The 15451-nt window shown below is 41.0% G+C and overlaps 1 protein-coding gene across 7 annotated transcripts in view; it reads left to right on the top strand.

Annotated features, from left to right (window-relative positions):
* The window catches only part of SFSWAP (splicing factor SWAP), a 96222-nt gene that overhangs the window by 36232 nt on the left and 44539 nt on the right, over window positions 1–15451 (top strand). For 4 of the 7 annotated variants that reach the window (XM_035099213.3, XM_035099207.3, XM_035099212.3 and 1 more), the window contains 2 exons: window positions 7857–8028; window positions 11421–11654. In XM_035099213.3, coding sequence (XP_034955104.1) covers window positions 7857–8028; window positions 11421–11654 — 406 coding nt within the window. The remainder of the gene's footprint in view (window positions 1–7856; window positions 8029–11420; window positions 11655–15451) is intronic. The other 3 variants (XM_088659754.1, XM_035099209.3, XM_088659753.1) reach the window with 1 other exon arrangement.

Genomic DNA, 15451 nt, shown 5'->3' on the forward strand with positions numbered 1-15451 from the left:
GGAGCTAGCAACATGCAACTATGAACCCAGTAATAAAGGCTAAGTTGCTTCAATTCATTTTATGCGGGTCTGCCAACCAGGTGCCTCTGGGAAGCCCCAAAGGAAGAGCTGAGTGCAGCAACACACTCTTCATTTGTGATTCCCAGCAACTGGCTTTTAAGACAGGTGCTGCCTCCAACTGTTGAGACAGAGCTTAGCCATCATGGGTAGTAGCTGTTACTAGCCCTTCCTCCATGAACATGTTTTAAAAGTGTTAAAAAACAAAACACTGTAGATCAGAGCAAATTTTAAGCAGCATATTACTTAGTTTCTGTGTATTTTTTCTCAATGCTGGATTGTTTGCATGTGCATTTAAGATGCTCGTCATTACCTTTTAAACCTCCTAAATAGATTTAGGGCTAAAAAGGTAAAGGTAAAGGGGACCCCTGACCATTAGGTCCAGTCGTGACCGACTCTGGGGTTGCGCGCTCATCTCGCATTATTGGCCGAGGGAGCCGGCGTATAGCTTCCAGGTCATGTGGCCAGCATGACAAAGCCGCTTCTGGCAAACCAGAGCAGCACATGGAAACGCCGTTTACCTTCCCGCTGTAGTGGTACCTATTTATCTACTTGCATTTTGACGTGCTTTCGAACTGCTAGGTTGGCAGGAGATTTAGGGCTAGAGGACATTAAATACCACCTCCTGTTCCAGGAGCTACAGCTAATGTGAAGCAAGAGAAAGTGCCTCCTCTGTAAGAACACCCAGACTGTGGCACACTCACCTTTCTTTATAGGAACCATTTGGCTCGCCTCATCTTTAGATGTTTTTTAGCCTTCCAGGTGTGCTGTTCTTGTTTCGCTGTGATTTAGTTTTAATCGTATTTTTGTATTGCTTTTATTGTACAGTAAAGCCACCTTGAGCACTCTGTTGGAGGGGATATAAATTCTGTAAATAAATAGAAGCCAGACACAACAAGAAAATCGTAACTCTGAAACTTTAGTATGTGATTGCATAAATCCAAGTTCCCAACAGGTGTTGGTCATCTTAAATCAAACAGAATTTAATATTGCAGTGTATGTGTCAAAACTGAAACATGCTGCAATTGAGATGTTAAGCCTGTTTAATTCCTTGACAAGTTTTTGTTTCACATTGTTTATAGCTACTCTTTTCAGCCAAAATGTGTTCTCAAAGTGGCTTATGATACAAGTCAGATATGTAGATATTGGATATACATGGATGTCTCTGTGTCAGGTTTTTCTGGCTTATGGCTGTTGATGAGAGGTTTGGAGCTAAAAGAGCAGCAACTGGAGTCAATGGGTTAGCGGCGGATAAAGATAGAAACCCAAACAAATAGCCCTTCTATTGATTTGAAAGCTCCACTGGGATTTGCACAATACACAAAGAAAACACGAAGTCAGAAATGTCCCATACTTTGGGCCATAGGGAATTGTTTGGATGGGTGCCTGTTTATTAGGGACAGATAGCGGGTGCCTTGGAAGTTCAAAGGGCACTGCTATACTCTAGGAAGAATATGAGAATTGATCCACCTGTTCTGTAGCAGATGTAGGATGGATTCAATTGTGCACTCTGAGTAAAGTGTCCACTTGTAAACTCAAATTGTGGGGCAGCTGGAACAAAGTTACACTAGCTTCTCCTGGTGTCTATGTGCTACTGATGATTAACTCTCCCATGTTCTCACAGATGCCATGCAAACCACCAGTTTAAATAATGTACATATGCCCTTCCAGCAAAGATGTGATGTTTTAGTCTATAAAATTGTATTCAAGGCTAAAAAAATTGCCCAAGTTGTCTCTTTGCCCTCTGAAAAGATACCCAGCATAACCTTTTTCTAGGCAGCATTTTGAAGGGCCATACCAACACGAAGAGTTCATTAAATGAAACCTGTGCATGAGTTGCCTTGGTATTTTCATTTTTTTGGATTGAATAGTTTACAATACAAGTTCATGTTTATATAGCAGACTGAAGTTGCTAGGAAACCATTTTACACATTTCCCCATAAATGTGGATGAGGTTAGTTTTGAAATTTGTAGTGGGTGTACTAATAAATTAATAGTGGGTTACACAGTTTCACTACTTGCTTAAGTGCTGCGTATAACAACTCTTCATGTTTTCAGGTGAAATATAGTTAATGTATTTTTCACTTAATCATGTTGATCCTTTAAAAAACCCTTTACTTAGTTTCCACCTGGATTTTATTTTCTGTTGACTAAAAAGTGCTAGTACATTATCAGGCAGGTCTAATGGCCAGGTGCCAGAAGCCTCAGGGAGGATTTAGGCAAGACTTGCAAATAGTTAGTTGCCTGTAGCAATTCAACAAATGTCTCTATGCACTAGGCAAAGAGGCTTCCTGATTTTAGAACTTGAGAACCCCTGGTGGATAATACCATCAGGAGACTGACCATCTTCACTTGATTGACCATCTGCCTGAATATCCTGTTTCATATGGTGGCCAATCAGTCCTTCAGAATGCCACAGGCAGTGTGTCAAGACAACAGCTTTCCTGCTGTAACTTTCCCCAGCAACTAGCACACTCCCTCGAAACATGGAATTTTATTATTATTATTCATTTCATTTCTGTACCACTTTACATTTTTAAGAAAAATATCTCTAAAACAAGAAAATATCCAGAATAAAATATTACTGAAGAAAGTCAAATAGTTGTTCACTGGAAGGACAGATCCTGAAGCTGAGGCGCCAATTCTCTGGCCACCTCATGAGAAGAGAAGACTCCCTGGAAAAGACCCTGATGATGGGAAAGATTGAGGGCACAAGGTGAAGGGGACGACAGAGGACGAGGTGGTTGGACAGTGTTCTCGAAGCTACCAACATGAATTTGACCAAACTGCGGGAGACAGTGAAAGTTAGGAATGCCTGGCGTGCTCTGGTTCATGGGGTCACAAAGAGTTGGACACAACTAAACGACTAAGCAATAGCAACAACACCTTCAAAGCAACATAATTAACAGAAACTAAAACAATATCTTAAAGGTTTCAAAATAAAAGATTACAGAGGTCAACTACAGAATGCACATTTAACACAGCAAAGTTAAAAAATTATCTTAAACATTCCAAAAGAAAACAATTCTAAAGGAAGTCAACTATAAAATGCACATTTAAGACAGCATTATTAACAAGAACATAAAACATTAGCATAGGCATAGTACATATCTGCTGCTGCTGTTGCCATTCCTGCCAATGGTGGTTCATGGTGGGTGGCAGCTATGGAAGCTCAGGCTCGATGACCTGTGGCTGCACTAAGAGACAGACAGGATTCCATATAGCTATGGCCCTGGCCATGCATCTCACCAAATGGTTGAGGCACTGGTAGAAATACACTGATTGATTCCTAGTGGGGACACACACACAGCTGGCAGGCTTGTTTTTAAGGCAACTTAAACCACAGTGACATATCAAAATATTTCTGAAATTTTATATGCATTTATTTGATTTTCTCTGTCTCTAGCTGTCAGCCTAGGAGCTCAATATAAATCCTAGTGACCACAACTGCCCTCTCCTTGGTTTGTGACATAGCAGTTTTCTGTTATACAACCTATCAGCTAGACAGCTTCTAAACAGCTTCCTTCTCCTCTCCTTTTGGCAGAACCTCTGCACTCTTGTGCTCCTCAAGTTGCTTGTTCCATTTGCCCTATTTGGCAGATTCTGGAGAGTAAGCAGGTGAGGTGCATGATGGGGAGCAGGGGGTTAAAGAACCCTTTTGCCAGTACGTTTCTGAGCACACTTCAAAGTGTTGGTGCTGACCTTTAAAGCCCTAAAACTGCTTTGGCCCTGTATACCTGAAAGTGCGTCTCCACCCCCTTCATTCAGCCTGGACTCTGAGGTACAGCGCCAAGAGCCTTCTGACGGTTCTCTCACTACGAGAAGTGAAGCTACAGGGAACCAGGCAGAGGGCCTTCTTGGCATTGGCACCTGCCCTGTGCAATGCCCTCCCATCAGATGTCAAGGAGATGATTAACACTATAACCTTTAGAAGACCTCTAAAAGCAGACCTGTATAGGGTCTGTATAGGGTCTTTTGTTGTGTTATGTTTCATTATGTTTTTGTATATGTTGGAAGCAACCCAGAGTGGTTGGGGCAACTGAGTCAGGTGGGTGGGGTATAAATAATAAAATTATCATCATCATCATCATCACCATAATCAATCACAGTACTGGGTTTTATTGGCAAAGCCAGTGTTGTTTGATACTTCAACCGTTGCTCTATTGAAAATATTGCTTCTGCTGACTGCGAGATGCTGGCCAACATGAGCTGCTTCTGTCTGTCATTTAAACACTTTCGGGAGCTTCAAAAGTAAGCATTCAACTTATTCTGTTCTTTAAATTATTATTGTTTAAATGCCCACAATCTGAAATCCTGTAATATGAGCCCCTCTCCATAATTGAAAATCCTCAAACCCTGTTAGTAGCAGATTTTTTGTTTTGTTTTAATTGCTACTTGGAGGCAGTCAAAGAACCTTTTAAAGAAAGGAATATTACTTTTTTAAAGTACAGTTTTCAATTTGTACATCAATTCTTACGAACTTTTTAGTTTCTGAGAGCCTTTTCTGAGCAGTGCATTGGAGTAATTAAATGGTTCTTAGTCGCTTTATTTCTCCACCAGTCTTGTTCAAGTGACAGTAAAACCACTATTGCCTCTTATAACAGGGCTTTCCATTGAGAGCGTTCAAAACATTTTAAGGTTCTAAAATACCATTGATGGCTCACATTCATTGTTCCTAAGAAAAAGGGTTCCAGTTTTGTTAGTAAAGTATGTTGGTAATGATTTCACTTACACCATTGACTTCAGGCATTTCTCAAAGCTCACACATCTGTGATTTACAAACCTGCAGAGTTCACCTTGCTGTTTTCCATTAGTGAGTTACCTGATTTTTAAGGGATTAAACTCATCCGGGGAATATTAGGTGGGAGGTTGCTGAGTAGCAAATCTCAGGGCCAGTCATGGATCCATCTGCTTCATTCCAGTACCACTTCCTTTCCTCCTCACTCTCTAGCACAATCAAAGAAAACATTGCAGCCTTCTCAGGTGGCATAAAATATATGCTTCAGGTCCCAAAGAATATCATTAAAATTGTTGTCACTGATTATTTCAGAGTGGGGTAACAAGTCAAAGGATCTGGGGGTTTGACTTTTTGAGCTTTCCCCCAATTTCAGTTCATTGGTTTACAGGGGTCTTAGGCTGCAGAAATTAAGCTACTGGGATTTAGCACTTTATCAGTTCTTACAAGAAAGGAAAAAGTAGAGGTGGCCTTATTCTAGTGGTGGGTAGTAGTTTAAATGTAGATATGCAGGTAACTGAATCCGGTTCATTTTGCTTTATCCACCTGAAAACCCATAGGGGATCTGAACCAATTTGCATAAATATGTATGTCCTGTATAAAGATCATAATTTCAGTATACAATATGGGGCTCCCTAGAGTCTCAGTTGAAATTGATTAACCAATGCTTTCCAACATCTCTTGATGATTGTGCTGGGAGATTTCAGTGCAGGAGTGGATGATGAGTGTGCAATAGCCAGTGAAAGGCTTGGTCTGAATTTAGAGGATATTAATCTGTAGTTGAATCAATTCTGCAGGCATTTATTTAAGTTAGTTTAGAAACTTAGGCTGTTCCTCTGTAATGGTTCCAGGCAGGATAACCCAGCTGGGAAGTTTACATACTCCCCCTTAAAGGGTGGGAGCACCATAATTTTTTGATTTTTTTTTTTTTGTCCAATGACAAATGTGCCTGTTATGTAGAGAATTTTGCAGTGTGAGGCCAACCAGCAAGTGATTTACCAGCCTTTGTGTATGATGCTGGCAGGTTTTCAGGGCATTACAAAAATCTGGTTTATAAGCTCTCCTGTATGCAGCAAGGGAACTACAGTTTGAGGTGGACTCTGAATATTCAGCTAAAAGTAGAGGAATCTACTCAGCGAACTGGTGAAATAGGCTGCTAGGAGCAGCAGAGACCTATGATGTTGCCCATGGGAAAGCTTATAAACAAGAACTGAGCACAACAGCACTTTCCCCACTTTTGGCCTGAAACCTTGGAGAGCTGCTGCCAGTTAGAGTAAACGATAGCAGTCTGTGGTCTGCAATCTTCACATTTCCCCACCCCCCCCCACTTCCTTTCAGTATCAGTTTTAAATTGCTTCCATTGTCTGTGTTTCACAAATCATATGTTTGAGGTGGTTTTTTTTTACACACTAAGCAATCTCTGGCATAAGTCTGCTCTGCCATGAATAAATTAGACCAATTAACTCAAGTGCCCCTTTCTCTTCTGAAGATAAATTCTTACTACTGAAGCTTTATTATGTGTTCATCTTTTTTTTTCTAACAGTGGGAGTTGCTAATGCTTAAAACTGCATGCCAAAAATACTCTTAGATTTTATTGGTATCATTAGCTGCAGCCAATAAGTGAAACTAAACTTTAAGATTGTTCCTTAAAGATTTCAACATTTTTTTAAGAAAAGAAAAACTTTACGCTTAGCCATTTTGTATATTAGATTTTCATTGTACATTCTTATTACAAAGCTGTTAGTACAGTGCTTTTTAATGACTCTCTTGACTATCGTAATGGGCATGAAATAGCAATGTCAAATATACTTGAATCATCGCAAGCTTTTTTGTCTGCTGCTATGCTTTCTTAAAAATCTCCAAGTTCATTTATAACTGGTACATAAAATGAAAGTTTCACAGCAAGTAAATGGGCAGGTCAGCTAGTATCCGTTTGGTAATGGGTGTATTACGAAGAACTGAAGCCATTGTGTTGCAGCTGTTAGATCATTTTGGACTGTGATAGGAGAGATTCAAATTCCATGTCTCTGATTTGCACATGTCAGGTCATTGTTTGTAGCCAATATGATATTCTCTACATTGGGTGTGGGGAAACCTTTGGTCCTCCCGATGTTGTTGAACTACAATTCCTTTAGCCCAGGCATCCCCAAACTGCGGCCCTCCAGATGTTTTGGCCTACAACTCCCATGATCCCTAGCTAACAGGACCAGTGGTCAGGGATTATGGGAATTGTAGTCCAAAACATCTGGAGGGCCGAGGTTGGGGGTGCCTGCTTTAGCCATTGGTCTTGTTTGCTGGAACGAATGGGAGTTGTACTTCAGTAACATAATACACTCTCATACATTGCATGTTTGTCTGGCCTCATTTTGCTGGCGTAAGAAATTGGGGCTGTAACATGTGAAGCAGTCTCCTCATTGTGATGTACAGAGACAGCTTTGAAATTTATAATTCTGGCTTGGGATTCATCCAGTCCAGCCTTTCGCATGATGAATTCTGCATATAAGTTAAATAAGCAGGGAGACAATATATAACCTTGTCGTACTCCTTTCCCAATTTTGAACCAATCAGTTGTTCCATATTCAGTTCTAACTGTAGCTTTTTGTCCCACGTAGAGATTTCTAAGGAGACAGATGAGGTGATCAGGCACTCCCATTTCTTTAAGAACTTGCCATAGTTTGCTGTGGTTGACACAGTCAAAGGCTTTTGCATAGTCAATGAAGCAGAAGTAGACGTTTTTCTGGAACTCTCTAGCTTTCTCCATAATCCAGTGCATGTTTGCTATTTGGTCTCTGGTTCCTCTGCCCCAACGAAATCCAGCTTGCACTTCTGGGAGTTCTCGGTCCACATACTGCCTAAGCCTGCCTTGTAGAATTTTAAGCATAACCTTGCTAGCGTGTGAAATGAGCGCAATTGTGCGGTAGTTGGAGCATTCTTTGGCACTGCCCTTCTTTGGAATTGGGATGTAAACTGATCTTCTCCAATCCTCTGGCCATTGCTGAGTTTTCCCATAGGCTTTCATTTTTAGTTGGAAAGTGAGATTGTCTTGTATTTTCCCGCCTTTAAGCAGGTAGCAACTTTATCGGAGGATGTCCCTGCTCATACTGCCAGCACTGAACCGGGAGAAGCCCAGTTTCCCACTGACAACATGTCTGAAGATCTAGAATCTGCTGCCCAAGGAAATGATAAACAAGATGCACTGGCCATTAAATTTGGGAATGATGGCAAACTGGTGAAAGGTAAGCCTGTAGGTGTGGGAACCAGAGACTCCCAGACACAGTGTGTGTGTGTGTGTGTGTGTGTGTGTGTGTGTGTGTGTGTGTGTAACAAATAAATACATCCATAAGTAGCATTGAAGAATCTTTTGAACACTTGGAACTCATCTGAAGGGTGGAGGGAAAACTCTGAACTGAGTAATGGATCCAAATTTATGTCTTGATGTTCTCTCAATATCATACAACTTAATACAACATACCTGCTTGAAAGATCCCTCGTCTTTGATTCAAGGCTGATAGAGAGCAACCTTCCTCAGTCTGGTGCAGTGCTAGCAGGGTTTGATGGGAGTTGTAGTCCAAAACATATGTAGGGCACCAGATTGGGGAAGGGTGATACAGAAGCTTGGGTGGATTACTTCAGTTCTTTATAGAAGCCATTCCAGAGAACAATTTCCCCAAGTTCAGCGTGACTGCTTGAGAATTGGCTGTAGTGTAACTGCTTAGTGGAGGCTCATAGCTCAGCTACTGATGGAACAGAAGGTCCCAAGTTCAGTCCTTGTAAAGAGTTGTGTATCAAGGCTGGGAAATTATTAGTTTCTTTCTGCCTGGAATGCAAGAAAACTTATAAGTCAAGTCCTGGATGGGGGGGAGGGGGAATGGCCTGACTTGGTTCAATGAAGTATTCATTTGACTAGTGATTAGATTGCAGTACCACAGAGCTGGAAACTTATTTTTATAAGTAGCAGAACGCTTGCCAGATGAAACTCCTGTATTCTTTCTTCCAATAAAATCAAACCTTTGAATTTCAAGAGTTTTTCGCAGTAGGCAGCAGTTAAACTGGAAAAAAAATTGTGTAGGCAATCCCTTGCACGTGTTTAATTTAGAGGAAGCTGCTGCCAGACCATAGTTGTGTAAAATGGTTTGGCTTCTTTTTGGTGGTGGTGGGGAGGGGATCATAGTGATGGAGGAGTCGTTCATCTGTTTTCATTTCCAGTAGAGGGTGGGAACAAATGTTCCAATATAAGAGTTTCTGCCAGTTGCAAGGCAAGCTGTGAAATGCTGTAGACAGGAAGAAATGCATAGGCTTTGCCTGTCTTTCTGCTGTGCTGCAATGCAATTAATTCCTCAAAGTAATTATTTTTTTGGAGGCTGGTATTAAATGAAATCTTCCAAGTACCATTGGGTGAGCTAGCAAATCCTCTTGGTGTCAGATTTAGTGGGGGAAAGGTGAAAAAGTCTTTCATTTTTTTAAAGTTGCAAGTGGGTTAGGCTGTCTAATTAAGAGGTCAGGTTTGAAAATGGCCTTTTGAAAAGATAATAAACCACAAAGGGCCAAAAATTGAATTACATGGTTTGTAGCATTAGGGGGAAAACGTTCAAGCAGTGGATCCAGGTTTGAGCATTAGGAATGTATGAAGTTGCCATATACAGTGGTACCTCGGGTTGCGGACCCAATCTGTTCCGGGGTGCCATTTGCACCCCCAAAAGTCCGCAACCCGAGCAGCAATAGAGTGCATGCGCGAAAGCGCGCAGAACACTTCTGCACATGCGCGCACGGTGAAACTCAAAAGTAAACGCTTCGGGTCTGCCGCGTTTGCAACCTGGAAAAACGCAACCCGCAGCGGACGCAACATGAGGTATGACTGTGCCAGGTTAGACTATTTGCCCAATTAGCCTGGTATCTTCTATTCAGACCGGGAATGGCTCTCCAGGGTCCCCAGCTGATGAATGTTATTTCTATCATTTGCTACCAGACATCTTGTTAACTTGTGAACCTGGGACGTTCTACATGCAATTGAGGTGCTGTTATCACTGATGTACTGTATACTGGTGTATAGGCCCTCTCCGAATCAGTAATGGTAGAGGTTGTATAAAGCGGGAGTTACATGTGGCTAGATCTCGTTAGACTATCAAACCCAAATTTAGAAAACCTGGTTTCATATTCTGGCTCGACTTACCACCTTTATACCTTGTTTTCCTTCCAAAAAGCTCAAGTACATTAAGTATAGTTCCCAGGTAGTCTCCCATCCAGGCAGTTTGATGGGCCAGAATTGCTTCAGCTTCAGCAGCAGAACGGCATTACAGGCATTCACGGCCAGTTTATCTCTCTGTCAGCTCCATTTTACCAATTGCCTGAGAATCGTTACCAAGACTGAACAAGGCAAAGCTTTTTAAGCAGTTGCCCGTTAGGACTGCTATATAAATGAGTGATAGAGCTAGCCCTAGCGGCCTCCACGGTTAAGGCTTCTATAAAGTTTGCATTCTAAATGCTTTGTGTCCGTTCATAATTCTTTTTCCAAAACACAAAGGCAGGCTGCCTATATTTGGCTAGGGCTCAAAGCACAACTGCTTATAAGGAAAGCTTCAGCTGCTTGCATGCATGCAAGGAGGGGCGGGTGACATTATCTTAGAAAAGCGAGCATCATTCTATCCCTGCCTTCTAAAAAGGCTTTTGTAGTAGTTCCAAATCTTCAGATCAGAATTTACCCTTTAACCATGAGGGTAAGGTAATGATTCCCCTCGCTACCACCAACTTAATGATATTCTAAGCCTAACAGGTACATACAGAATATGTTAAGTACTTAAGGGGACCATTTGTTTTTCCACTGTTTTTACAGGACCATTTAAATGTGGTGGAGAGAGATGTATCGGTGCTGGTTTACATGCGGGCTCTTCCATCCTGTTTAGCAGGATGATTTTCAGCCTCAAAAGAATGTGCTTTACAGAGCATTCAGTCTGCAGAGGGGAAGAAAAGGAGCAAGAAGTTGGGGCACTGCAAATTATTTATTTTATTTTCTCCAGAGACAAGAGTGAACTAAAACCAAGTTCCTAGCCTGTAATCCTTCCCCCCACCCCTACCCCTTATCAGCGGTTTTGAGTGTTAAGACAACTATAGAAGTAGATAGCAGGCTATTTAGTTTCAATATTTATTCTGTTTAATATTTGCAATCCTCCTTTAAGCCATAAAGATCCACAGACAAACAATGAGATAAAACCATAATACATAAGCAACGATAAACAGCCTCTGTTAGAAAGCTACACCAGCTGCACAATGTACCAGAGATGAGACCCAGGGCAACATGTTGCGGTGTAGAATGCTCCTGTTCAGGTTTCAAGCCAGCCAGTTGTGCCTGCTTTCAGGATACTCTATTCTGCCCCACCCTCACCCCCAATAGTCAGCATTCTGTACCACTGAGCAAAGCCAGTTTTCATTGAGCCTCAGGGGGGGGGGGGGGTAGAGAGGATCTTCAGTTGAGATGGTTAGCTAAGTATTTGTTGTTCTCTGATCTTGGGAGTTCTCTTTAGCCTACTGCTGCTTCCCCTCTTGTGCAGAGGTGAAGCTGTTTTCATTACAAAATGATTCATAGATTGCCTAGTCAACAATATCTCACTATTTGTCACTTCCTTTTTAATAGCATCCTTTGCACCAATAAGCTTTGCAATCAGGGCCAAAGAAAATGACATGCTTCCCTTGGAGAAGAACCGTGTGAAACTTGATGATGACAGTGACGAGGAGGGGGAAGAAGGCAAGGAAGGCCAAGAGAATGCCAGCAGCACCTCAAACAGCCATTCAGCATTTGCCATATCCAGTGGGGCTGCTGAAGAGAAGAAGCCTCAGCTGACACAGGAGGAGCTGGAAGCCAAACAAGGTAAAAGCATCAGTACTGTGGAGAGGAGAGGAAATGCTTAGAGCTTGTAAATGTGTACTGTTGGCAGACTGCTTGTTTTGATAGTGGACTTAAAGGGAAGGAAATTGATAGCAAACAAAAAACCAGGGAGTTGCTACTTTTTGTTATGTCTTATAGTTATGATTTGATTTTTTAAAAAATCTTGAATTCCGGAACTCTTTTGTAAACTACAGTGGCCTATGGTAGATACAAATAAATTGCTGATGTTGTGAAGTGAACAAAATTATCCACAGTATACCAACTAGATGTAATCATTGAAATGTTGTATTTCATGCTCAGTGTACAAAGGCCCCAGGAATGCTGTGAATTGGCCACAGCGTGCACTGCAAGCTTTGAGCTGAGTTGGACCACAACAACTTCTCATTCATGTTTTCTTTTCTTTACTAAACATGGATTGTGTTTCAGAGATGCCGATTGTCAAAGTAGCTGTAGTCTTAGTCATGCATCTAGTGTGTGGTGCTAGGGAAGCACATTTCAGAATTGGTCTGTAAACTACTCAACAATTTTATATGTGTTGTAATGTTCTTATAATTAAACAAATTGAGTTTTAATTGCTCCTTCAGGTCTGGAATAGTAGCTGTCACAAAATGTATTACCACCATCACTTGGGCAGCATAACTTCAGAGACACTATATTACTTTAGCCATCAGTACACAACTTAAAAATACAAACTTCATATTTCTTCAAAGTCTTGAAATCTTCTGAGGCAGTGCTTAGTGCATTTTAAATTTTGGAGGACTCATCTGTGAGGCCAGGGGTGTACTGCATCCCAGGCTGATATGAAATACAATGGAGTTGTGGGTGCACAGACTCAGATTAGTGTATTACTCCCCTGACTAGGTGCTATTCCTGCAGCAACTAGGTCAGGTGGCTGGGTTCTCCTTGCAAGTGCTCAGTGCTTCATTTAAGAATGTCAGGAACTTCTGGCATTGTGAGCTAACCCGGCAGCTGTGAACCCTGCACACTCAGGCCTCAGAGGCTTTCAGGTACGGAAAGGGCCCTATGACTGACCACCAGTATGAAGCCTCCACTTGGCCAAACGTGGCAAAACTACAAAGATCCTAGCCACCTGCCGTCATCTGATCAGCAGGGCAGCACATCCTGTTTACATGCTGCAAATTCTAGCTCATACCACTTAATTTGGAGACCCTGAATTGGCAGGCATATCTTCAGGTGCAGCCATCCATGGCCTTGCCCTTGTGCTTTGGACTCCAACGCTATTTGCTTTAATGCGGCATAGAAGAAGAACAGAGTCATGTGATGGCTCAAGCAGTATACTCTGGTATGCTTACATTTTGTCTTTCCAGAATCTACATGCCACATAAATAGCAGGACTGAGCTATGTGGAGGAGATGCTCAACCTGTGGGCAATTAAAATTGTTGATGAGGGCAGTGTCCTTGGCCATCTGCTATAGAGTCCTGGGTCTTCTCTACCCACTTTTCGGCAACCAGCAGCATGTGGATATCATCCTGGGTCTTAACTGGTCATTGTTGATAATTCATTCAGTAGAGCTCTTTCGAGGGGCTAGGGTTGGGATCTAGCAGTTCCAGGATTACTGGAAAAGAGTTTGACTTAAAGGAAGTAAATCCTTGAAAAATGGAGGCAATATACGCCATATTGAAACTTTAAACATAAGGGCACATTTTAGCCTTACTGTGAAAGCCTTTAATTTGATCCTGATGCTGCTGGTGAGTGTTTGTCCATAGCAGGTACTGGATGCAGGTGAATGAAAGATTCTTTAAGAACTCATACGTGAAGGTATTTTTAGCTTAGAAGAAAGGCGAGTGGGGGAGACATGAGAGAGATGTATTTAAAAAGCAAAGCAAAACTTTGCAGAGTGTGAGGCAGTGGCTAAGGAGAAGTTCTGGTCATCCAGTGAAACTGAAGATGAGAAGATTCAGAACAGGCAAAAGAAAGTACTTCTTCACACAACACTAAGTTAAACTTGAATTTACTGCCACAGGATGGTCCCAAATTGGGTAGTGTTAAAACAGAATTGCTACGAACATGAGTTTGACCAAACTGCGGGAGGCAGTGCAAGACAGGAGTGCCTGGCGTGCTATGGTCCATGGGGTCACGAAGAGTCGGACACGACTAAACAACAACAACAACAAAACAGAATTAGACAGATTCATGGAGGCTGTGGTGGCTTTGTACTGCCTCCAGTACAGTCTTTGAATACCAAGCACTTTGTTTCTCCACAGCATTGCTGTTGTGCTCATGTCCTACTTGCAGGTTTCCCATAAACATGTGGTTGGAGAACACCCTTCTGAACTGATGGGGCTGACATAATGTCATCATGCCTTGTGACCTGGGAAACGAGCACATTATAGATGGTGTTTTGGCTAAAAAGCCCTGGGGTGCTTCTGGTCCTGTTGTTGCTCATCATGGATGCTTAAGATTGTATTGGCAGCAGCCAGAGGTGTCTATATCAAGTTTTGTCATATTACAATGCTTGACCCCTATGAAATTTTCTTCACCTTTTCATTTCTTTCCTGTAACCTTGTGTTGTATAATATTTTTGTGTGTATAGCACATACAGAAAGAAAGAAACCCCTGCAAAACAAAGCTTGCATAATATTAATTCTCTGTTTTAGCATAGACTGCTTTATTAACAAACAAAATTCTTATAAAGTTCTGGCGGGTAAATTATGTTACCTTCTCCAGACTTTGACATTTGATTTATTAGAAATCAAATAATGGAAGCAGCTGGGGGAAAGGGCATTTGTTTCCTCATTTTCAGTAAATTGCTGAAAACCTTATGTTGAATTGGATTATACTTTTAATCTGCATCTGTGCATCTTAATTCAGTAAAATATAAAAGTTTAATTTGATGAAGAATTCATAATGTTGCTGCAGAGAATATGTTGCCTTTCAGATCTTATAAATAGGCATCTTACTGATATGCAAAGATATGGTTTTTAATAAAAAATAATGAAGTCACTTCCAAATGGAATTATTTATTAAAAATTCTCCTACAGGAAGTATCTTTTGGAGTGTCAGGTTCTATAGTTAACTATGAGTTCATTATTTCATATCTGCAGGTAAAAAAACAACTGCTAAACATCAAATTAAAGGAGGAATGTTTCTCATTCTGAAAATGGCTCTATAATATATTTAAATATATTTGCTAATATTTTGTAAAAAACTCTTTATAACATTATTGAAAAAGAACTAACAGTCAGGAAAGCTGTATGTTTAGTTTTCAAGGTTAAATGGTAGGTGTTCGTGAGAAAAGAACTATTTAGTGTTTACTTGTTTTTAAAATGCTCATATTAAATACATTTTTAATATGTATATCAATCCCAAAATGTGTGAGCATTTGCCCAAACCTGAAATGAGAAAATTAGAAACAGACATAATATACCGTACTTCTGATTAGTCACAGTTGAGCGTTATAGAATCAAAAGTGTGAAATGCTGAAAAATGTGATATTTGGAACTTTAATAATGAGCTTGAAGGAATTTAGCTGCTTAGAAATGTTGATGATGGTGCCACAGAGTTAGAAATATTTTACCGCTCTTGCACTGGGTTCTTGCATAAAAATGTGCTTCTTGCTTTTAAAGTAATGCTAGTATGTAGGGTAATAGCTCTGTTCCTAGTGCATTTCTGAAAACACTTCCCTTACTCCTTGTTCAATTTTATTTGCTGGGGTGTTAATGATTGTTCCTCTGTGAAAATGTGTACATGTGAGCTGTTAATCCATGGAACATGTTAAAGTTTACTCTCCTGAAGAAATCATTATTCTGTAACTGCA

The sequence above is a fragment of the Zootoca vivipara genome, chromosome 16, assembly GCF_965207765.1.
Source record: "Zootoca vivipara chromosome 16, rZooViv2.hap1.1, whole genome shotgun sequence".
Lineage (NCBI taxonomy): Eukaryota > Metazoa > Chordata > Lepidosauria > Squamata > Lacertidae > Zootoca > Zootoca vivipara.